This window comes from Sander vitreus, chromosome 15 (assembly GCF_031162955.1).
Source record: "Sander vitreus isolate 19-12246 chromosome 15, sanVit1, whole genome shotgun sequence".
Classification (NCBI taxonomy): domain Eukaryota; kingdom Metazoa; phylum Chordata; class Actinopteri; order Perciformes; family Percidae; genus Sander; species Sander vitreus.
In genome coordinates, this window is record NC_135869.1 from 11,361,578 (window position 1) to 11,385,122 (window position 23,545).

The 23,545-nt window shown below is 39.1% G+C and overlaps 2 protein-coding genes across 2 annotated transcripts; both read left to right on the top strand.

Annotated features, from left to right (window-relative positions):
* The first annotated feature begins 2,270 nt into the window (after positions 1-2,270).
* LOC144530224 (migration and invasion enhancer 1-like) lies at positions 2,271-5,024 on the top strand. Its single transcript, XM_078269707.1, has 4 exons — positions 2,271-2,394; positions 2,658-2,755; positions 2,936-3,012; positions 4,026-5,024. Exons 1-4 carry the CDS (start codon positions 2,363-2,365, stop codon positions 4,107-4,109), a joined length of 291 nt encoding a protein of 96 aa, XP_078125833.1. The 5' UTR covers positions 2,271-2,362; the 3' UTR covers positions 4,110-5,024.
* Positions 5,025-10,708: 5,684 nt separating this feature from the next.
* slc4a1a (solute carrier family 4 member 1a (Diego blood group)) lies at positions 10,709-23,431 on the top strand. Its single transcript, XM_078269067.1, has 21 exons — positions 10,709-10,866; positions 12,147-12,218; positions 12,466-12,521; positions 15,476-15,570; positions 16,365-16,411; positions 16,515-16,680; positions 16,782-16,917; positions 17,011-17,080; positions 17,191-17,233; positions 17,319-17,503; positions 17,640-17,847; positions 18,200-18,403; positions 18,513-18,661; positions 18,770-18,964; positions 19,075-19,320; positions 19,417-19,506; positions 20,270-20,436; positions 20,837-21,078; positions 21,167-21,336; positions 22,247-22,420; positions 22,533-23,431. Exons 2-21 carry the CDS (start codon positions 12,195-12,197, stop codon positions 22,608-22,610), a joined length of 2,745 nt encoding a protein of 914 aa, XP_078125193.1. The 5' UTR covers positions 10,709-10,866; positions 12,147-12,194; the 3' UTR covers positions 22,611-23,431.
* The last annotated feature ends 114 nt before the right edge of the window (positions 23,432-23,545 follow it).

The following is a 23,545-nucleotide window of genomic DNA, read 5'->3' on the forward strand; positions in this document are numbered from 1 at the left end:
AATACACAATAATTAGTTTACCCTCTGTCCATGTATTTTAAGTTGGGAAGCGAACCCTGTAACTCCCATGTTTACCTTGGAACAGCTACTAACTTAACAGTAAGCATAGTTATATTCTTCATTTCAAAGCTCTGTGTCTGAATGATGCTAATATTCCATAATGTGTAATTCAAGTCATGGTTCTATGTTCCAATGTTATAGTGCATTGTGTGTGTCACCCTGCATCATTGGTGGTACTCTGATTAAACACAGCTATGGATATGCACCTTGTAAGAACAATATGAACTAAAATGATACTAGTCTTAAATAGATTTTGACAGTGACCCATCTCACATTAGAGACAGCAGAATTGGCCACCGGAGGTTAATGGTACATTCACGTGCTCCTCGGAGGGTCGTTCTTCCGACTTTGGTGTGGTACTGAACTTTAGGCCTACATCGTGCAATAAAAATATATTTTATCTTTATTAATGTAAACTTGATGAAATGCATTGAAGAGATTTTTTTTGGGGCAGCTGTGTTGAAGAAGATGATGTCTTACAGCCTATGACTATAGCCTGCATGACGACATGTGCTACGGTCTGTGTCGCTGAGAAACTGACGACATATTTTGTAAAAAGTTTTAAAACTCGAAATGTTAGATACATTTTCATGTAATAACCTTGAAGGTAGTCTCGCATTGCCAGACCTTATTTCACAGCATTGTGAAGTAAGGTCTGGCTCTACCACAGATACATTCTGGGATAGGAGAAAAAAACTCTCTAGGTTGTTTGCATTTCTTTAAACCAATCAGAATCGTCTTGGGCGGCGCTAAGCTCCGGACACAGCAACGGTGGCTCTGCAAAATAGTCTCGGGAAGGAACTTGTTTCGGTGGAACATTTGCACTGCAAAATAGTCTCGGGAAGGAACTTGTTTCGGTGGAACATTTGCACTGCAAAATAGTCTCGGGAAGGAACTTGTTTCGGTGGAACATTTGCACCCCACAATAGAAAACGCCACATACAATATTAAATGAAGCGTGAGGTATTTCAGTTAGCTGGATACATGGTTAAACCTCATTTGCTCTTACCAGTGTATCGCCGTGTGTACTTTGTCCACAGCAATCCCCACCAATCTTTTTCCCAAAACATCCCAGTTAGAGAGTAAATGCTGTAAACATATTATTTTTTAAATCTTTACAATCATTCCAAAAAAGAACCAAGGAGGCCTGCCTTGTTGCACGATCCAAATTGTCTTCAAAACTTGCCATTTTGAGCATGTAGCTTGCTAGCTCGAACCCTTGTTTCCCGAAGAGTTCGAGAACGGAAACACACAGAGAGCGGCAAGTGAGGCGCACCGTAGCAGATGTCAGGCAATTATCCTGGAAATGTACTTCCGTTGATCCAGACTAACTCGAAGGAACCGATTCTGTGAAAAGAGTCTGTCCGCCCATCACCACAAACAAAGGGGGCACATGAGGCTACACAAGGCAACGAGGGTGGGAGGGAAAGGTGACATGAGGGCTGATCATGTATGTATTATAAGACATGAGGTGAAACACATCAGGGCGGAGCAGGCAATCACACAGGCGAGAAAACATTTAAAACAAGACATGACACGTGAGGAGAGTGACTTTGCAAAATGAATAGTAAACGGACTAACCAAAAACCCAGGACCATGACAAGTAGTCCAGTGCATGGTTACCAATTTAAGTGTTGGGCCCTCCAAAGGGTCATAAGATGAATATGAGGGGTTGTAAGATGATTAATGGGAGAGGGAGGAAGAAAAGGTTCAGTTACAAACATTTCTATTCAATTTTTGTGAAATAGGCTGGATCATTTTACTTCTCCTGGGCCTAAAACAGTTATTGTTTTACACCACTTTGTCGAAGGGCCCCCAACTACACATATATATTTTTTTGTAAAGGATCACAAGCCAAAGGACACTGGATCACATGTTGTTTAGGTTAAAAAAAAAAAAACGTCTGAAACGTGAATGTAAAAAGTAGGCCTAGCCTACAATATTTTGTAGGGAGAAGTGTTGCATTAAATGGAAATACTCTAGGACAAAATTGTAGTAGTACAGACGTCCTTAGCTAACATTACATTTCAGCCATGTACTGTAAATAAAATTGCATCACTTTCCGGTTGGAATGAGCAGAGACGGTTGGTATGATTATGATTTCAGCTGTGTTGATTGATGTCACCCACTCCATGCTCGCAGAGGATGTCTCCCAGTTTAAATCCCGCCCCGCCCCGCTGCCTGACTCGGTGTTACAAAAGCAGCGAACACAAACCCAGCTCCGTACAGCTGCCACCGCCGGAGTAGTCTCGCTCTCGCATAGCCACTAGCCAGACCGGAGGAACAACAAACAGCAGCTACAATGGGGGTGGTAACAATTAAAGTCGAATACTGGTATGTACATCTTTTGTTGTACTATTTTTTATTTTGTGAAAGTTTTTAGCTAACCTGCGTCTGTTTGTGTCAGGGTTCGTGCCGTAAATCCTACTTTAAAGACGTAGCTACATTGTCACTACAGATGAACTTAGCAGCATTAGCTAGCTCAAAGCTAGCTATCTTAGCTTGGTCACTGGGCAACATTAGTAACGTTAGCTAATGTTAGTAGGGCAAACAGCAAGTATTCTGCTTTTAAAATGCATGTATGTTTCCCCTTATAGTGGTAGATGAGGTTACGAAAGCCGCTATCAGGAGCTCGCCCGGGTTGTCAAGGGTGAGTTTCCTGATGCGGATGTGTCAGGCTTCACGGGAAGACAAAGTAAGTGTTGCTAATTTGTTTTACAAATTTCAGCTGAGAGCATTATAATTTAACTGTGGCCAACGATTTATTTGTGTCTTGAGCTTTATCGTTAATGTAAAGGACCGTGCTATTCAAGGCAAAGATTATTCCAGAAAGCATGATTGACGGGTGAAGTCTTGTTTTTATTTTATTTTGAAGGCAGCTTTGAGATTGAAATCAACGGTCAGCTGATCTTCTCCAAGACTGAGACGGGCGGGTTTCCATATGAGGATGACGTGAGTACATCATAGCAGCAAAAACCGGTTTAACAGGCCCATAAAAATGTAAATCATACTGGTGAAGACTAAAGGCCATTTTACAGTTGTGCATAGTACATTTTTTCAAGTAGCTACTGTACTTGAATACAAATTTGAGGTACTGGTACTTTGAGTATTAACTAAATGTATCTGACAGCTTTAGTTACTCTAAAAATTAAGATTTTTTTTTTTTTTATTATATGCAAAACATGTGTCCTAGTTGGGTGGCATCGCTATCTCCATAGGAAAACAATGGAACAGCCAACGCAGAGTGATTTTTACCGTGAATCCTGTGTAGGCGGCTTAATGGATAAGGAGGAGGATCTTGTATTGAATCCTAAGTTTAATCGGAAGCCAGTGAACAGACATCAGAAAAATGGTGATGTGAGAGCGATATGAGGTCTTGGTGAGTAGTCTAGTCTTGCTGCAGAGTTTTGGAATAACTGTACAGCGTCTTGGCTTCGGTTGGAATAACATAATAGTCTAAGCAAGATGACACAAAAGCCATGGATAACCATTTCCAACTGCTGGAAAGATAACAGTGGGTGTACGTTTTTTTGTTTTGTTTTTTAAATCTTTTTGCAATATTCCTCAGGTGGAAGTAGTGGGACTGAATAACTGTTATGACGTGTTAGTCAAATTTCAGCTGGTAGTCAAAAGTGACGCCTAGGTGTTTTGGCAAAATATTTTCTATTAGTGGCCAATGACCAAAGGTGTTGGGAGGATGTTAGTGGAGACACAGATGATAATAATAACATAAAACTTTTGAGGTTATATAAAAATGTTCTGTGTGTGTATGTGTATATATATATATATATATATATATATATATATATATATATATATATATATATATATATATATATATATACATACATACATACATACATACATACATACATACATACATACATACATTTTAGGTAAAGGATCTGGAAGCATAACTCAAAACAATAACACTCTGAGTTTATATTTTTCTTTTTCTGCCACAGGTCTTGAATGCAGTCCAGCAGGCCCACGATGGCAAACCTGTGCAGAAGATCACCAAAAGCCGTGCGCCATGCGTCATCATGTAAACCTCCCCTCAGTCCTGCAGCATCAAGACAGGCCAGTGCAACTGTTCACTGCCAACAGGGATGCACTATGACCACTAGCTGCCGTCTTTGATGCAGCTCACCAAACGTCTGGCTCCCCCTCTTAGTTCTCATTGTGGTTCTCTGGGCTGTTAATGATTACTGTAGCCTAAACTGCCTTAACGGTTAAAGGGTTATAGTATGATGAATCCATTCCTGGAGGTTCCTTATTATAGGAGCTGAGATGGGGAGAATATGTCACAGAAATTTTGAAGGGATTCCACTTTACTTCACTTTTTCTACAGCCTCATTGCCTGGTATTCTCTAACTGCCTATTTTATTTTACATCTTTGTTTACTGATCTCACATACTATTACCAATTTCATTGAATGCAAGTACCATGCAAAGTAGTTGCACGTATAACTTATTTTATTTTTTTAAAGGCAGACTGCCTCTTGGTTTCTGCCTCTGCGTCATGCATTGCTCTATGCTGAATAATCTTTTACTGAAGCATTTTTTCTATTAAACTAATTAAAACACAGATTACTGTAAAGGCTGTGAATAGTGAAGCAATGTTATATATTATGAGTGAATGCTAAATGAAATTTATACGTATCAAATTGGAATTTATTTTTTATGTTAAGCTTCTCTGCCACCAAAAACATGTATGTTAGCTTAGTGCTCCTCAAAAGGCACTGGCTAAAGAACTTGAGTTGGTCTCCGGGCACTGCAGAACTTTTAACCTTTTTCTGTAATTTAAACTGGTCAGGTACTAGAGCGATCATCAGAAGTGCTTCTGAAGACCACCATCCACTGGTCTGTCAGCTCACACTCAATTGATGTCAAGCTCATTTTCCACAAATCATCTTGCATTGTTCACTCTGATGTCAAAACTTTCAATAAATAATGGTTCTCTAAGTACAGTTTGTCACTTTTTCATGATGTCATAATTTTCTTATTCCAAACATATGTTAATTAAATACAGACCAAGAGTTATTACGCAAGAATCTTTTGTAAGTGCGCTAAATTTAGTCTTCTCTTCATGTACAGTTTTAGTTTTAAACAACACTCATCTATTATCTAAGAATTTCTTACTGGCTGTGGTGATGATGTGCAGCCTTAACATAGAGCTGCTCATCTGGGAGGCGTTTGAGTAATGAGTCTCTCGATAATGTTGGCCAGCAACTGCCAATTATGTTGGAGCACAAGTTGAACAGGTTTCTCTTTGTTATGTTCGTGGCCTGCATAGCAACAGTTGTTCGATTCAAACAATGAACATAAACAACAGTCTTATTTTTATGCTCAAGTTCCTCTCTGCACCCACAAAGAAGTGGAATTTCTGACAATAATGATATATGTCACATTCTTCTGATTTGTTAAATTGGACATAAGTTAACAATTAAAAAGCAAACAACTTGTTAACCCTTGGGGGGGTTGCAGTTCATGAAAATCATGATTTAGTTTTATGATGAATAAGATCATCCTAATTATCATGCAGAGCAAAATACAAATCATTTAGTCATGCAGTTTCTGCCACATTGGTTACACTAAGGGGCGCCAAAGTCAACAAAGACTGCCACCTTCAGTATTTGGCCTCTGGCATCCCCTAGAAAAGATACCGTCAGACTGATGTCAAATACATAGAGAGAATTCAAATGAAGACATACTGTAAGTATGCAGCAGTCTGAAAAACTGCTACCACCCTGGATGGTGTTCACATAACTTCCTGGCACAAATTGAGTTTTTTAATACAGTAAATAATGAGAATATTTGATGAAGTTAATTATATACAACTCAGACCACGCATTCAGGTTGCATGCTACAAACACTAAAGTTGTAATTTAGCCAACACAAGGAAACTATAACCTCAACTGAGAACATTGTTGTAAATTAATGTTGTGTATGATTGTTTTTAGATGGATATTCAGTGACCATTGAGCACAAACCTTTGATTTAGGAATATAGGAAATGAGAGGCACTGAAAAGTCTATAAGCCTTAAATAGTATTCTGACTTGAATAATAGTAATACTGGTTTAAATGTACCCTTTAATTTAGTTAAAGTGAAGTCATTATGGCCCACACTGTATGTACTACTGTATGTACTACTTGGTAATGGATGGCAGGTTGTGTAGTTTAGTGTGTTACACTGTGACTAGGTGGGTCTTTGGTGCTGCTTCTGGCTCTCAAAGATAACTCCCAGCAGCCTGTTTGTTCTAATGCTGATGGAGCCCATCTGTGCTGCCCCAGTTAGTCCGCCATTTACAGGTTTCAAAATGCACAGTGCATGAAAAGTATTCAAGTTGGACCCTACAGATACAGGTGCATTTATACACACCCACAAATCTTTTACATTTAACTCATTACATGAGTCTACTACATTGTATTTGAAATTATTTTAGATTACTTTTTAGAAATCTGTCTCTTTAAGCCACATCAAATCTACTTTGATCCAACGTTGTAAGACAATAAACCTTGCAATGAATGAGTGAATGAGCTTTTTATACAAACTGTAGCCATATAAATTGATGTTTTGTCATTGGTTGACTGGGATTTTATATTTGACCCCTCCGAAGTATCATGATCATCTACAAACACTAGCTGGCATGATGTATTTCAGCCACTGACAGTAGGTTTCCCTCACATCCTTCTCTCTTAAAAAGTAGGTAAAAAATCCAAATCACATTTCCCCCACATGCCTTGACGCTTATGTTATAGACGTTATGTTTTATTCTTTTATACTGGATTGTTAAAAGGAACCCTACACATTATATAGTCTATTTTATACAAATGTCAAATCTTGCGCTGCGTAAAGCAAGATTTCAAACTGTCTTTGTATTCATCTGCTTTGCATTAAACAAAACTCCACAAATAATAATAATGCTGTCTGGATGAAAATGTCCTTATGAGGACAGGGAGTGTCTGTATATGCTGTGTGTTGAGACACATGGGCACAGCAGATAGCTTCCAGAGACTGGTGATAACAGGCCTGAGCCACAGTGTCTTTAGCTGGGGGCCCACTCTTTGTGGCTGTAGACTTTTTTATTTTTTTATTATTGTTTAAATATATATTCAGTGAGTTTCTTTCTGTGTGCAATATGCTGTTTACCCACACTAACAATCACACAAATCACCTGTTGCAGTGTAAAAATTCCATAGCATTGTTTGTCCTTCTGTTTCTGTTGTATTAAACTGCTACAACTCTACTTCCATCTTACAAAAAAAAAACCTTACCGGAGCATCAAATCACAGTAATAGTTTATTTACACAGGCAGGCAGTCTGCTGAACAGCTCCCCTACCCATACGCACCTCACTTATTGTGTTATTGTGTAGGTCTGTAGTGTGTGTCCCTTGTGTTAAGGCAGAGAGAGCCAGAGTACAAGAACGTTATTGTGTTTCCAACACACATGACAATAAAGTTGAACTACAATTCGCACAAATTTCACATTACCTGAAACAGCATATCGATGGTTGAGAACAGTTCATTGCAGGTCAATTTTGGGCGGGGATGACTCTTTCTTTTAAGGGACAACACTGTCTGCATTTTTCCCATAATTACCTAATGCAGGAAACATCCCTAACAAACAACATTAACTATCAATTCATTCTTGTGTTCCCTATTAGTTTCAGGACTTGTGAAATCAAGCATTACCTTTTCTTTTTGAGTATGAATTCCTCAACGTCAAACTTGTGACTGAGGCTCATTCTCTGGCCAAGCGAGACTCAAATCACATTCATTGGAGGTTCGATGACAAAATTGAATAGATGTAAATTGAGATGAAGATGAAGTTGGGGCCCTCAATAAAAGTAACATCTGCCAGAGATAACATTCTACATTGTGATAGAAAAGATTTTTATTCTTATGAGATTTGACGTGACTTGAACGAAACCTCCAAACAATGGAGTTGTTCATGTTAAATCAACCAGTATAGCCATGAGCCCACATGACTACATGGCCTTGTTGAGACTGGAGGCTGAAATCAGTTATATCAGGGACATTTTGTGTTTGATTTCACTGGCAGAATTTATGTTTTTGTCCTTAAGAAACCTTTAGAGGTCATCATATACCTCATACATTTTTTATTTACCTCTTTTAAAGAAAATTAAGTTTTTGTGTTATTAACCCAATCAACAAATCTTTCCTTCTTATCAGTTACCTTCGTCTATATAGTGTGTATATATACACTGCCGTTCAAAAGTTTGGAATCAGCTGTAATATTGGTGTTCTTCTTCTTTCCTTCAATAATAACTATGAGATAAAAACCAGTATAATAGTTTTGGCCCCAAAAGAAGAAGCATTAGATGATTAAAACTCTCATTTAGTCGTTGTCCCCACAGTGTTACATGACAGGGGAGAATATTGTTGTAACAAGTATATAATAATCGTCTAATTGCAATATTTTTTACGTAATCACCGTTGCTTTGTTTAACCGCAATGAATTGCTAAAATTAGCCTAGGTCCTAAGAGGTATGACTGTTAATGGTAATTGTCAATTTCATATTCATTTAAGAAAAAAATACAATGTATTATGATAAAAAGAGGCGTGGTTTGCTTCATAAGCTGTGTACTTGTGTTATTGCATTATCTGGGTCACATAATAGTGACATATAACCAAAAGATGTATCCTGGGATTCATTCAAAACTTTAATTGTTTGAAAAATAAAATTACATAAATAAATTTGACTGAAAGAGACAATTAATATCGTTAATCACAATTATTTCTGAGACAAATAATTGTACAGCAAAATTTGGAATTGTTACAGCTCTAGTTGGAACTTGGATTTTGAATTTGTTTTCCTGTCCAGAAAAGCGTAACTGGCCGGTGCAATTGGGCTCTGAGAATTTAGTTTGCCTATTTTTCTTAGAGTCCTCTGCAGTCTACTTCGTGGTTAGATTAAAGAGGTTTAAACTGTGATTTGTCAGTCCATAGTATGTTCAGCTGATATTCCAATAGAGCTTACACTAGACTAACTTTCTATTTATAAGTTTAAAGAACAGCTGTTTTCTAAAGCAACACATTGCCTGTTAATTCCAGCTTGTTATAGGCTGCATTATTGTGCATTTGACACTTAAACAGGAACCTGTTTATTTATATCTACACACATTTTGATGCTAAGCTTCCAGTTTATTTTACCAAGGACTGCTGATTTCTTCTATTGTTATTCAACTGTTGAGAGGGATCTTTGTCTCTTTCTGCCCTTTCAGTTGTCTGGTTGAACCATTGAACAGCGTTTTGTTCTCCATGTACAAAACAAACCCTTCACACAAAATAAAATCTTGTAAAGAGGACTTTCTACAACCTAGAAGCATGAAAGACTATTCAGAAATATAGAGTAGTCCTCTCAGCCATCTGACTCCTTCTAAGTCTGAGAAAGAACAATAAATTGCTTGTGTCCAGACTAAGGTGATAACCTGTGATGAGGCCTTACAAGTAAACATTGCTTCATTTTAAACCAGCTAAAACAGTTGGGAACCTCCAGTTTAAGGTACTGGACTGATACAAAAGGCTCAGCAGCACCTCCACTGCCTATGTCAATTAAACTCTTTTAGAGAAGACCAGAAAATATTGACAATGTTTTATAACTGTTCTATTGACCCTAACCATAACCTATTTTTTTTATTTAAAATTTTTTACAAGTTCACATCCTCCAATTACAAGGTGTTGTTAACCTCAATTCATAAATTATTGGCAAGCATGAAGATCTCTTGCGCAGCCTAATAACAAGTCCTCAAAAAGGCATATAAGATAATCTTTCACCCACACATGTCCTCTGTGACTGCTTTAAGTTAACACATTTAACATAGCCTATATGTAAAACAGATATAAAGAAGGTTATTCCAGAAGCAGTAATTGAATTGTCATTTTGAGGGACGAATACAAGTGTTTTGAATCGCATTGAATTGAATTGTCATTAGTCCAATGAACGATTTTTCCATTCTTGCAGCACCCTTGCAGAAACTGTCATCACAGACAACAGTGGTTTTACAGTTTTAGGTTCTTTTTTCTTGTTCTTGTAATAATCTGTGTGTGATGTTTTCCTCTTTCACCAGTCTGCGCTGCATCCTTGTGTCAGCGTCTGCCATCAGACTGGGTTGGACCACCAGCATCCACCTCCAGTCAGCTGCAGAAAATGTCTTACCCTGTCGCTGCCATGTCACTCTTACCGCACATGAGAAGTTTGCTCGAGGGCTGTAATGAAACAAGCTGGGTTTAATGTGTTTATCTCATGACTTTCCTCAAGATAATCACAAGCAGAGGAACTACCCCCCCCTTTATCATGAGGGAATCCCCAGTCTGTATACAAGATGACGTACTAAGATGCTGTCCTCCTGATACTGTATGTTGCCCCCCTTTTCCCCTCTTTTCCCCCTGTGTGTCCCTCAGACAGAAAGAGGTCAGGCCTGCTGGTCCAAACAGGTTCCTCTGTCCAGCCTCGGACCTCGGTTCATGCTGAGAGGGTGGAGCGAGCAAACTAGGGTTGGGATATCCCTGTCTCAAGGTGTCCCTGGCCGATAGGGCTGTTTGTCTGTCACACAGGCCTTATCTCCCCCACCCCCCCACCACCAGGTTGCTCAGCAACCAGAGTGGGGTACAGCGCTTCTTAGGGTCTACGTAGTTTCATATGGGTGTTCCCGCTCCTCTCGTTCTCTGTCTGTACTCATCTTTTTCGTTTGTCCTGGCTCACTTTAGCATCGGGCTCGTCTACGCTGATCGTCCTGTTTCCAGTGCTGGAGACCAGGTAGCAGTACCTGCATACAGGTAAGGGTGTGGCCCCCTCTGGGCAGGGGTCAGACACACTTTGTGGCACTACTGGACTGGAGGTTGTAGTAGTAGTAGTTGGATAGGATGGATATATCTGAATGTACCCTGATAGCAAAAGAGCATATTCAATCCCCTCATGTCGTTGCCATGTTTGTAAGATGAGGGTGGCTGAAATTTAAAAAAAATTCTCGAGCTTAAATTATGTTTTATAAAATAAATAATATAATATATCTTTACAAACAATTTCTGCTGTGCACATTTTCTGTAACAACAATTCAAGTATTTTTCATTCATTTGAGGTCAAGGTCTAGTGGGATTATCATCTTAGGTTTTCATAATGTGTTAAAATAATATTACTTATTTTGGCTTTGTGTTAAAATATCCGTTTATTCTCAGTGTTACAGGGGGAAGAATTGTTACCACTAAATGTATTTTTAATGTGCAGCCCCATATCTGTGTATGTTATTCTTTCAAGCATTACTATCCATCATTCCTTATCAATTTTGTGCATGTGTAAAGTGAATGTGAAGTCACATGACCTCTATTAATGTTATCTGCTAAGAAATATTTTCAATTGGAATTTTACAACAAAAAAAGCCAGGCTTGTTCACTTGTTTGTGAAATTGAAAAGCCGTCCGCTAAAAGCAACAATGTTACAATATTTTTGAGTATTCCTGTATAAATGTAACAGTTTTGTATAACTTGCTGTTACAGTACAGCTGTATTTCAAGTTTTTCACTGTACTGTTACTGAAGAGAACAGAGGTATCTGGTGGAAAAAGGGTGTATCCCAAAGATAAGGCTCTGTACGTCTTCTATTTAAACTATAGTGTAAGTAAGTTCACATTCTCAACGGCTGGTTGACTATCTGTCCTGAGCCGTGGCAGGGCAGGCAGACTCAGAGCAGCTGTTTGGTGGTAGATGGCGATATCCTCATCAAAGCCACTTTAAAAAGGCTCAAAGCAGGCCTTATTGGTATTGGCTAAGAATCTCCCCAATCTATCATAAACACCCTGCCAAATTGACAACAGGATAATGGGGCTTTTGTTATGATTGCTGCAAGAATATGATATATATTTATTGCAAATGATGGGCTTTGGATGCTTGTAGCTGCACCTGTTTGCAATAAAAGCATGTCAGAACCCACAAGTCACAAACCACCAGTAAAAAGTTGAAGATTTAATATTAATAGTCCCCACTGAGTCAGTGGTTACTATATGTATATGTATCTGAAACGTGACTTTTTATGTTCCGTTTTTTTCTTCTTCTCTGTCTTAGGGAATGCATAAAAGTGCGTGAGAGTTCAAAGACATCTGAAAAACATCAATGGAAAACAATTTCTTTTTGGAGGTTAGTCTTTTTCCATTTAACACCTTACAGTGTAACATTAAGATTCAGTACAACACTTAGCAATACAGTTGCTACAAGATACATTGTAACATCACACAGAGGAATGGGATGTTGGAAATTTGGTCAGGATGGTGAGACCATGGAGTGTGATCAATAAATCTTAGCATCAATACATATTTTCCCTTTATCGTTCAATTTCCATTCATCTTTCTTCTTTTAATTCTGCTTTAACTTTTCTCTTGTCCAGGGCAATGACATGTCCTATGAAGACAACGATTCAGCCTTTCCCTCTCCAGTGAGACTGTGAGTTTTTTTATATGTACATGTTTTGTAGTTGTACACTGTAATTCTGCATCATGTTTCTGATAAAACAATGGTAATGGGCCTTGCTTGCCCTGAATTGAGCCTGCCAGGCAGTGCTTCCAATATGTGGACCTCCCAAACTAGTCCCTCTAATCAAGTGATTATAAATAGGTTTAAGTTGGTATAGTTGTTAAGCTTCTCTGATCAATAGTTGTAATACTTGACTTTGTGTAATGTGAAAGGGGTCGCATGTAGTGATGAACCCGCAGAGAATCAGTTCCTCCCAGCTCTACGGAGCATTTTAGCCTCTTTTGGCTCATTGTTTTGGTTGTTATGGGCCATAACTTTAATGTTTTGATTTCTTTCTTTTTTTAAGTGAAAACACACTTTACACTTCCTGCCCAGAACTAAACAGCAGACTAACTCCTGAACATAGTGGTAATGCTGAGAAAAAGAAAGTGAACTCTTTATAATTACCTTTTTATGCACAATTTATCCATAAAATGTAGTCTGATCTTCATCAAAGTCACTATAATAGACAAATACACTCTATGTAAACTAATAACACTCAAATAATTGTTTCACCAAATTGGCATGTTGATTAAATAATCTCAATATTAAAAATCCACATAGAAAATAGTAGGCTATGTGAAACCCTTCATAACCTCTAAAAAAGCTACTACAAGTTCCCATCTATGAGTTGAATTGTAGTTAGTGGTTAGTTGTATCTTGTTCTGTACAAAACTGACACTCATCTCTTCATAAGCTGATGTGAACCATCCCTCATTCCCATGTGCTTTCAGTTTTCAGTATAGTAAAGAAAGGTTTAAAAAGGTAAAAGAGAAACCTTGGGTTACAGTTAAGGACCTGTATAAATATCTCAAAGTCACCGAAGTCTTATTTGTGTCTCAGCAATACAAAAAATAGGGCTACAATGGTGTGCATGAAAGGGCATCAGGAAGAAAAGCATGATTCTCCCTTAAAATAAATTGATGACATTGTACATCTCAAATTGGCAACCTGAATTATGTAACAGGGACATTGTTCTGTGAAAACCTGAAACATTAGACTATATTATGTTCCACATTGTTGAACATCAACCTTAACATGAGGCATGAAGTAGGAATCAACATGATCTGTGGTCGTTTTCCTGCCCCTGGGCCTTAACAACCATTACTCATTGAGAAAAAAATGCACTCAAATGTATGAAAGAAAATCAGCATAGCTGTCAGTCATCTGATACTTAATAGAAGTTGGGAGATGTTACACTAAAATGCCCCTAAACCCAGTGAAACATGAACTACAACATGTCTCAGACATAAGAAAAGTTTCAGAATGTCAATCCTGGCCTCAAATCAATTGAGATTCTGTGACATGAACTGAAGAGAGCCATTAATGATCAAGACATTCCTGAAATAGCTATATAATTAATCAATTTTGCAATTGTTTTCATGTTACTATTTCAGGCTAGGTAGCTTGTCCATTATTTTGTTGAGTTTGAAAAATATCAGACCACATTTTCTGACTAAATATTGCAGAAATGCAGAGAAATCCAATGGGTTCCCTTACATTTTATTGGCACTACATGTAGCAGCTAAAGAGTCAAACATTTCCCTGAGGAGTTGGTGGAGACCAAACCAGAGCTAAAAAGAGAGTGAATATTGGACATTCATCGGGTGGCCCGAAATACAAATTCAAATGAAAGTCTGCTGAGATCAAATAGCTAACTGTTTGCTAACACGTTCACCATACAACCAGGGGCGGGTCTATTATTTGTTTATATATATATATATATAGATATATATATAGGCCTAATGGTTTGTATAGCATCCTGTAGCTTTCCAGTAAGGTTCCTTATAATTTTGGTCGAAATACGTATGTTTTAGCGTCAAAATGTTTTCCCAAGCCCTTTTAAAAGCCTTTTCCTACCTGACTCATTTCACTATCAGAATTTGATCCATTCTGTCCAATAACATTTGGAAAGTCTAGAAGAGCCACATTAAATCCTTTATTCCTCATTCAAGTTAGCGGAGCACTAAACCGTAGCCACAGAAGTCTCTACTTCGCCTGCTCTATGGGCCCCATAGTGGGGAAGCAGCGCCGATCATCCGGGTATTTTTACACGTGGCAGTTGAACTTTTTTAACCTCATGCGCCACTGAGCAAATCTCATAGGAATGAGCAGGACACTGCCTCCAACGCTGTTTCCATTTCTTATTATACATCCTTGAGATGGACTCTACTTGGTGATAATGTAATGACAACAGCTTGTTTGCACTGCCCCCAAGTGGTCAAAAAAAAGGGTCATATTCCCATACTTATAACTTGCAAGCATTCAATCCATCTCATAACTATAGAGATATTAAGTATTTACCAAAATTACAATAAAATCAGTGTATAGCTACCTTCAATTATGGAAAATAACTGGTTGAGTGTGCTTTTTAGTTTGTTTACTTTCAGAAAAATTCAAGTTTTACAGACATATTTAAATCTTGGATGTTGACATGAATGAGGGGCCAAGGCGGTGATGTGAGGCTCAGCCAATCCTCGAAGGGAAGTGGTATTTTTAATGCAGCTCGTGGTAAATATTTATAACCTGAGTCTTAACTCAGGTCATAAAAACCAGCAGTCAATGATGAGAAATATGTTGAGCAATCTTGCCCTCTTGTGGCAAAGGACAGGATAGCACTAATAGAATTTCATAGTTATAGAGAACTTGGTCAGCCTAAACTGAGACCCTTACTTGGATGGATTTTAAGCTATTTTCTATCTACAAGTACAGGCTTCAAAGTCTCTTTAACTTACAGACGCAATTATAGAAGTGCATTTTCCAAAACAATATTCAAAATTTCCTCTCCTGGTCAGGGCTGAGTTGAATCACTTCACAGGTGAGACATCAAGAGAAGTTCTCATGCCCAAGTCTTTATTGCTGTTTCTGTTTCTCCCCACACCCAGGACTCCACTCTATGACCTGGAGGGGGGGAGGCAGGAAGAGGAGGAGGAGGATGAGGCACCTGTGGAGGCCATCGTCATCCCCAGCGATTCAGAGGGTAGGTTCCCCTCACAGGCCATGCAGCTGTTGGTGATTTTGACTTTTTAAATTACTTTTCTGCAGTGGTGGAATGCAACTCAGTATTTAGACTACTCAAGTAAAAATTCTAGGTTCTTGTACTTTTCTTGATTCTTTTCATTGTATGCTACTTTATACCTTTTACTCCACTACATTTTGACTGACAGTTACTTTTCACATTATATTCAGACAGTATCTCATCCCCTTCCTGTTCAGTGAAAACCATGTATCTTCAGATGTGTTGATGTTGAATGTTTAAAAGTGTTCCTTTAATGTGTTAAGAAAATTCTCCTACTTAGGCTAAATAAACTACTTAAATACCTCTTGGATCAGCTGGAAAAGGCACCGTCACAAAGCTGAAAACAGGGCTGTTTTTCTGACTGTCTGTAGTTCTCACAGGACAGCGACACTACAAACATTTGATGATTTTATAGAATATGATGCATTGCTGTAGATTAAACTACCCAACAGTATATAAAGGAGTAAAAATTAGCACAACCATAAATGTCTACAGCAGTAAAATGCTGCTTAGACATTAATACAGCAGTAATATGAATCCAGAAACATCAGCTAGAAAAGGAAAACACTGACAGGAAACATTTTACTGTGCAATGAATTCCTTTACTTTTCATACTTTAAATATATTTTGTTGATACATACTATTACTTAAGCAAGTTTTTGAATGCAGGACTTTTACTTGTAGTGGAGACTTTGCTACTTCTACTTAAGTAAAGGATCTGAATATTTCTTCTGTTTTTTGGCTCTTTATTTCAGCTTATCTGAACCTGAACACCAATGCCACCACAAGAGGGGATGCTCAAGTTAGTCAACATTCTTCTCACTGATCAGATATAAAAGTTTATTCATGTAAACCAACATTAGCCACCAGTGTGTTTATTAGCTAACCACATTGCATTACCACAGGCCTATGTGGAGCTGAACGAGCTCCAGGGCAACACCTGGCAGGAGACTGGCCGCTGGGTGGGCTTCGAGGAGAACTTTAACCCCGCCTCCGGAATATGGGGTCCTTCTCACGTCTCCCATCTCACCTTCAAGAGCCTGATCCAGCTCCGCAAGACCATGAGCACAGGTGACTTTGGAACCTTAGATGAAACGGAAAATCTGTGCATACAATAGGATAAAATCAAACATAACGCAATGACCAGTTAAAAGCAACTCAAATGTACTCAGGTGCTGTCATCCTCGACCTGAATGCCAGCAGTCTGTCTGCTGTGGCTGAGAAGGTGGCTGATGAGCTGCTGGACAAGAATGAGATTCGCAGCAGTGATCGGGACGGCCTGCTGAGAGCTCTTCTCATGAGACGCAGGTAACCCACCTGACCCACTGTTTCTCCATTTCTTTCTACAAGATGTCAGCCATAAAAACATGCACTTTGTTCTCATTTTATTTGTCCTTCCAGTCAGTCTGAAGGACCTGTGGTTACTGACACTGGAGACATTGAGATGCAGACATTCTCTGTAACCAAGAAGGTATACATTTAGTTTCTTTTCATTTTATACAGTCTTATCCACCTTTATCATTTGTGTCATCAATATCATCAATATCATGTTAATGTATCAACATAACATACTTCTTGCAGAGAGACACCTCTGACAACATGGAGGCCTCAATTGTCCTCTCAGGTATGTTCATGTAATTCAGATGCCATTATGTGTCTCCATGTGTGGTTCTGGAGCAGATCTGGCTAAAAGAGGATGTTTTCGATAGGTGTCCTGGACATCCTGCAGAAACCAGTGGTGGCTTTTGTGAGGCTGAGTGACTCTGTGGTGATGGACTCCTCCCTGGAGTCTCCTGTCCCCGTTCGCTTCGTCTTTGTGCTGGTGGGCCCCAGCCAGAGCGGGATAGACTACAGTGAAAGTGGCCGCGCAATGGGTGCACTGATGGCCGACTGGGTGAGAGAGAAGAGACAGTATTGAGAGAGGAAAATAATAGCTCAGCAGCGAGTAGCTTTAGCAATGGGCTAACACAACAATGAGAAGTAGGCTACTTTGTTAGGTGCAGGTGAATAAAAGTGTTCTGCTCTCACAGGTGTTCTGTCTGGAGGCCTTTTTGGCTCAGACTGACAAAGATCTGACCAACGCCATCGCTGACTTCATGGATTGCAGCATTGTGATCCCTCCCACTGAGATCCAAGATAAGGGAATGCTTGAGCCAATCATTGATTTCCAGAAAAAGATGCTGCGTGACAGACTCCGTCCCACCGACACCCGTCTTGCCTTTGGTGACAGGGTCATAGGTCAGTATATTTCCCAAAATGTCAAACTATTCCTTCACACTTACAAAGTGATCGACACATTTTCAGTTCCTTACTACAACTGCTCCCTAAATTCACCCCTTTAACTGAAATGCAATGATATATATATTTTTTGTCTCAACCCTTTATTCCTTAAATGTGGCATATGGCATTAAAAAGGATAAGGGTGGTGTTTTTGCTAAAACAAGTAGATAAAAAAATATTTCCAATGTGTGTATCCACTTCTGGTACATGACAGAGACAGACAAATGAAGCCTCTGCTGGAGAAATCAAAAAAACATAAAACAACCTGTAGTGTAATCGATATTAATGTCAGTTTGATTTGTTTGATCAGTTGAGAAACCTCCAGAGAAGCCTCAGGAGGACCCTCTGGCCCGTACAGGCTATCCTTTCGGTGGGATGGTGAAGGATCTGAAGCGCCGTTACCGGTACTACATCAGCGACTACACAGACGCTCTGAACCCTCAGGTCCTCGCTGCCGTCATCTTCATCTACTTCGCTGCCCTTTCCCCGGCCATCACTTTTGGAGGGCTTTTGGGTAAAAGAGAGATCCAGATAGAGAGATGTGTCTGGTTTTTTAGGCTCAATTCGTTTGATTTCATTGACCTTTAATATTATCGATAATTCTCTCTGTTGTCTGACTCTAGCTGACAAAACAGAAAAAATGATGGGCGTGTCAGAGCTTATGATCTCCACCAGCATCCAGGGTGTCATCTTCTGTCTCATCGCCGCCCAGCCTGTCCTTGTCATTGGCTTCTCCGGACCACTGCTTGTGTTTGAGGAAGCTTTTCACGAAGTACGTATGAGTTGTCGGATGTTGAAACCCCTGAAATAAAGTTTTTATTAGCTATTTTCTTTTCTTTTCTTCATTAGCATCTATTTTCTTTTCTTCATCCCATACTAGTTCTGCAAGTCCCAGGGCATTGAGTACATTGTGGGACGTATCTGGGTGGGGATGTGGCTGATAGTGATCGTGATCATCATCGTGGCCGTGGAAGGCAGCTTCCTGGTCCGGTTCATCTCCCGCTTCACTCAGGAAATCTTCTCCATCCTCATCTCGCTCATCTTCATCTATGAGACCTTTTATAAGCTCATCAAGGTTTCCCCCACCTCATCATCTCCGTCCATTTAACAACACAGAAACCATTTCCCTGTTATTGCCTCGTGTGTTTCCTCATATATTTTGTTTCCTCATCTCCTGTTGCTCAGATCTTCAAAGCCCACCCTCTGATTCTGAACTACGAACATCTGAACACATCACTGGATAACCCCTTCCACCCAATCTTGATTTACACTGAGAGCCACGTTGACAATGGCAACAAAACCATTAAGGAGATAGAGATTGAAAGGCCTTACCCCAACACTGCCCTGCTGTCTATGTGCCTCATGTTTGGTTGCTTCTTCATTGCGTACTTCCTTCGCAGTTTCAAGAATGGTCATTACTTCCCCGGCCCGGTAAGATCTACTTTCTATGTCCAGTGACTGTGTACTTTTGAAAAGACTAAGTAGGTTCTGTGATTTAAACTATGGTGTATCCTGGTGTCTCACTAGCTTCGTCGTTTGATTGGAGATTTCGGTGTCCCCATTGCTATTTTCTTCATGATTGCTGTGGACATCTGCATTGAGGATGCTTACACTCAGGTAAGAGTTGTGTTGTGGTGGGATAAGTCAACTCAAATAAGTTCTAACAATGCTCATACTTTTTTCTAAAAACAAAACAATCTCAAGCCTCACATCAAGTAGGTAGAAAGAAAATAGTTCCTACATGTAATTGCTCACAACCAGGTCTGTGGATTATCTTGAGTAACCGGGTCATAATTTCTAGAGAGAGACATTGCTGTTGAGTTTTTCGAATGCATTTTTTGAGTGCCATCTAGTTCCATTATATTGGAGAGAGGACAGCCATCTGTCAGCCGATACCTCCAACACTAAGCAACTCACACCAAAATTTATTTTTCGATCAAATCAATCAAACTACAACCTTAAGTCATTCATATTTAGTTGGAGGATTTTCATGGAGCAGGCAAACACCAATAGACCAAAAAAGTTATATTTCTGCTGATGTTCTATCAGCTACATTCTTGGGACAGTACTAATTATAATGTAAACTCATACTTTATTGGCACGTCTGTCTAAAATCTTTGTAAACCCACTTCCTGCACATAAAAAGGATGTTTACACGTTCCTGGTTACAATGTTGTTTATGTTTTGCCTCTCTAATATCTGACTCAACTCACACTATCCTTATTCTATATAAATTAATTTAAATCCTTTATAAACTCATTTCACATCGGTTTGGAAAATATCAAAATTATTCACGCAGAAGAAAGTTTTTTAAGTTTGTCTTTCTGGGATTTTTATGGTGATAAATGAGCTGAATGAAAATCATTCTGTCCCCTTGTAGAAACTGGTTGTGCCAAAAGGCATTGAGGTGACCAACCCAAAAGCCAGAGGCTGGTTCATCAACCCCATGGGACTGAACAAGCCCTTCCCCATCTGGATGATGGGTGCCTGCTGTGTACCAGCACTGCTCGTCTTCATCCTCATCTTCCTGGAGTCCCAGATTACTACGTAAGTGACACTATAAATAATGACATAAAGTCTGTAATATTATTTAAAGGTATAATAAGAAATGTTAATCCAATACACTTTTTGTCAAATTCAGTGAATATCTCCTCACGATCACCTAGCTCTCTATTTTCTGTGTGCGCTGAAAAAAAACTGATGTTAATACACAGCCCTGGCGGTGTAAATAGAAAATAAACAGAAACACTATTTCAGCCAATCAGCAACCAGCAGCGACAGTTGATGGTAGGGACAGGAGGGGAGAGGCAATATTTGAATGTGCCGGCTGGTAGTTATCTGTCAATCTGGGGGACGGAGCTTCTGAAGGGAGGGGGGGGGTTCAACAATCTTTGTGCAGAATCACTTACTGCACCTTTAATGTGATGTGTTGTTGTCTGTTTGCCAGGCTGATTGTGAGCAAACCGGAAAGGAAGATGGTGAAAGGATCCGGTTTTCATTTTGATCTCCTCCTCCTGGTCACCATGGGGGGCATCGTCTCTATTTTTGGAATGCCCTGGCTGAGTGCTGCCACTGTGCGATCCGTCACTCACGCCAATGCTCTCACTGTCATGACCAAAGGCCTGAAACCAGAGATTGAGAAGGTGCTTGAGCAGAGGATAAGTGGCATGCTTGTGGCCATCATGGTTGGTAGGTGCTGCCCTCTACAGTGTTCATGCAGACAAAGCAGGCTCATAACAAATTACTTCAATAATGATTCACCTTTTGTGATTTCCAGGTGTTTCTATTTTCATGGAACCTATTCTGAAGATGATTCCTATGACAGCCTTGTTCGGTATCTTCCTCTACATGGGTATCACCTCTCTGAGTGGAATCCAGATGTGGGACAGGATACTTCTGCTGATTACACCAAGGAAATACTTTCCCACTGACCCATATGCCACCAAGGTACGCAGCCTTCTCAAATACACTGTAATTATTCATATATTAAGTCTGAAAAAGTCTGAAAATGCAGTGCCAGTTCCATATATTTGCACGATATATTGATGTAAAGATTAAAATAGCAGAAAAAATAGGAAAATATTCACTAATAATGAATGAATGAATGAATAATGCTCTTTTATCTGTTTTTGCCAGTGTGTCTTGATTCAACAGCTATCTTGGCTGTAGTTTGTGGTTATAGTTTATACTAAAACATGTTTCTAATATTTTGCATGTAGTGGCCTCACTTGACAAATATAACGAGACCATGGACAGAGACAATGGGTACAGACAGACATGTATAAGGCCCACAACTCCTCCTACATAGGAGTGAAACAGACAGAAGAGTTTTGTGTCTCTTTGTGGTTGTTCTGAGCTTCTTTGTGGTCATTTGCATCTGTTTGTGGTCATCTCACGTCTTTGTTGTTGTTTTGAGTCTCTTTATGGTCATTTCATGTTTCTTATTGGTTATCTTATATGTCTTTGTGGCCCTCTTGCATGTCTTTAAAGTCGCCTCACATCTTTGTCGTTGTTTTGAGTATCTTTGTGGTCGTTTAACGTCTTTTGGTGGTCATTTTGTATCTTTTTCTGGTCCTTGAACATCAATTTGTGGTTGTTTTGAGTCTCAGTGCTTCTTGACCCTTTGGACCCATGGACTTGTGCCCTGTAGACCCTGTTCAGTAACCCTTACATGCACAAGATTGTCACATTGGATTGTATAGGGATTCCTATTTTCCCTTGTATTTCAGTGTTCTTTAGCCTATGACAATCTCCCTGTATATTACCCTAACATAAATTAGCATTTTGTATATTTTCAAGTTAGACTTTGGCTGTGTGTTCCCCCGCTAACGCTCTCCTCTCTCTATCACTTGTGCAGGTGAAGCCACTGAAGATGCATCTCTTCACTCTGATCCAGCTCATGTGCCTGGCAGTCCTGTGGCTGGTGAAGATGAGTCCCGCATCTCTGGCGCTGCCTTTTGTTCTCATCCTCACCATCCCTCTGCGCATGGTCATGACCGGCACGCTCTTCACTGTCAAGGAGATGAAATGCGTAAGTACCTCTCGGTATCTGTTACATTCACTACAATCTCAGGCACACAGTATCGTGTTGTTTGCTACGTAGGTTTCTATAGTCTAAAGTTGTAACTGTGTTGGTGTTGCAGCTGGACGCAGAGGGTGCCAAAGTGACGTTTGAAGAGGAACCTGGGGTAGATGTGTACAATGAGTCCCCACTGCCATAAACACCACCATATCATTAATGTTTCATTCACAAACTTTCAAATGAACTCAGTTCTCAACTGCCAGTAATTATCTGAACATTTATTATCAGGTGTCTTTAAAAATATGTATTTGTACACATACAGTTTCAAACTTTTCTGTTGTTATTATTTATCTTTAAAGGAAATTACCTCTCATTTCTAGAATTCATACATTAAACACACTCAACTTAATTATTGAGTCATATTTTGATCCAGGGAAAAAAAAAGTGAATTTCTTTAAATGAGAAGTATTTTCCCTTAAGACATGAGGTAAATCAATTCATCATGTTTTTTTCTTTTAGTGCATAACTACAGTATAGCTTTAAGTGAATACCGGTGCTGCCACATTGTAGATCTGCCTATGTTATAATAATATACGTTAAGCAAATGTAAACCCATTAAGCTTTTTACACGCACACAAATAATGAATTTTCATGGGATTGTCACACCAGCCCTTTCCCTACACATTAGCTGTTGTTTATTCTCAAAAGATTGTTTTAAATTGTGTTACTTGAGTTTGCCTCATTTTATATATTTGATGTGTATAGCAAGATGTGTAATGCCCTTATATCTGATTTAAAGTGTGTAATTGCTGTCATGATTATAAAATGGGATGAGCAGTAATGGGTGGATAGTGGATGATGATATATAATTGTTTGAGCTGATTGTTGTACTAATGATATAATGAGGGAAAAAACGTATTTGTAAATGTATCTTATTATGCCTATTCATGTGTTTGTGTGTTTGAAACATGGTACATGCTTGATTGGATGGAGTTTCATTTTATTAAAAGTAAAAACAACTATTAAAGTGCTTGTTTTCATTAAAGGCATTAGTTCACATCACTGGCAGCTCACTATTATAATTTGTTATCCTAAAAGTAACAGGAGAGGGGTGTTCACTTGAAGCAAAACGCC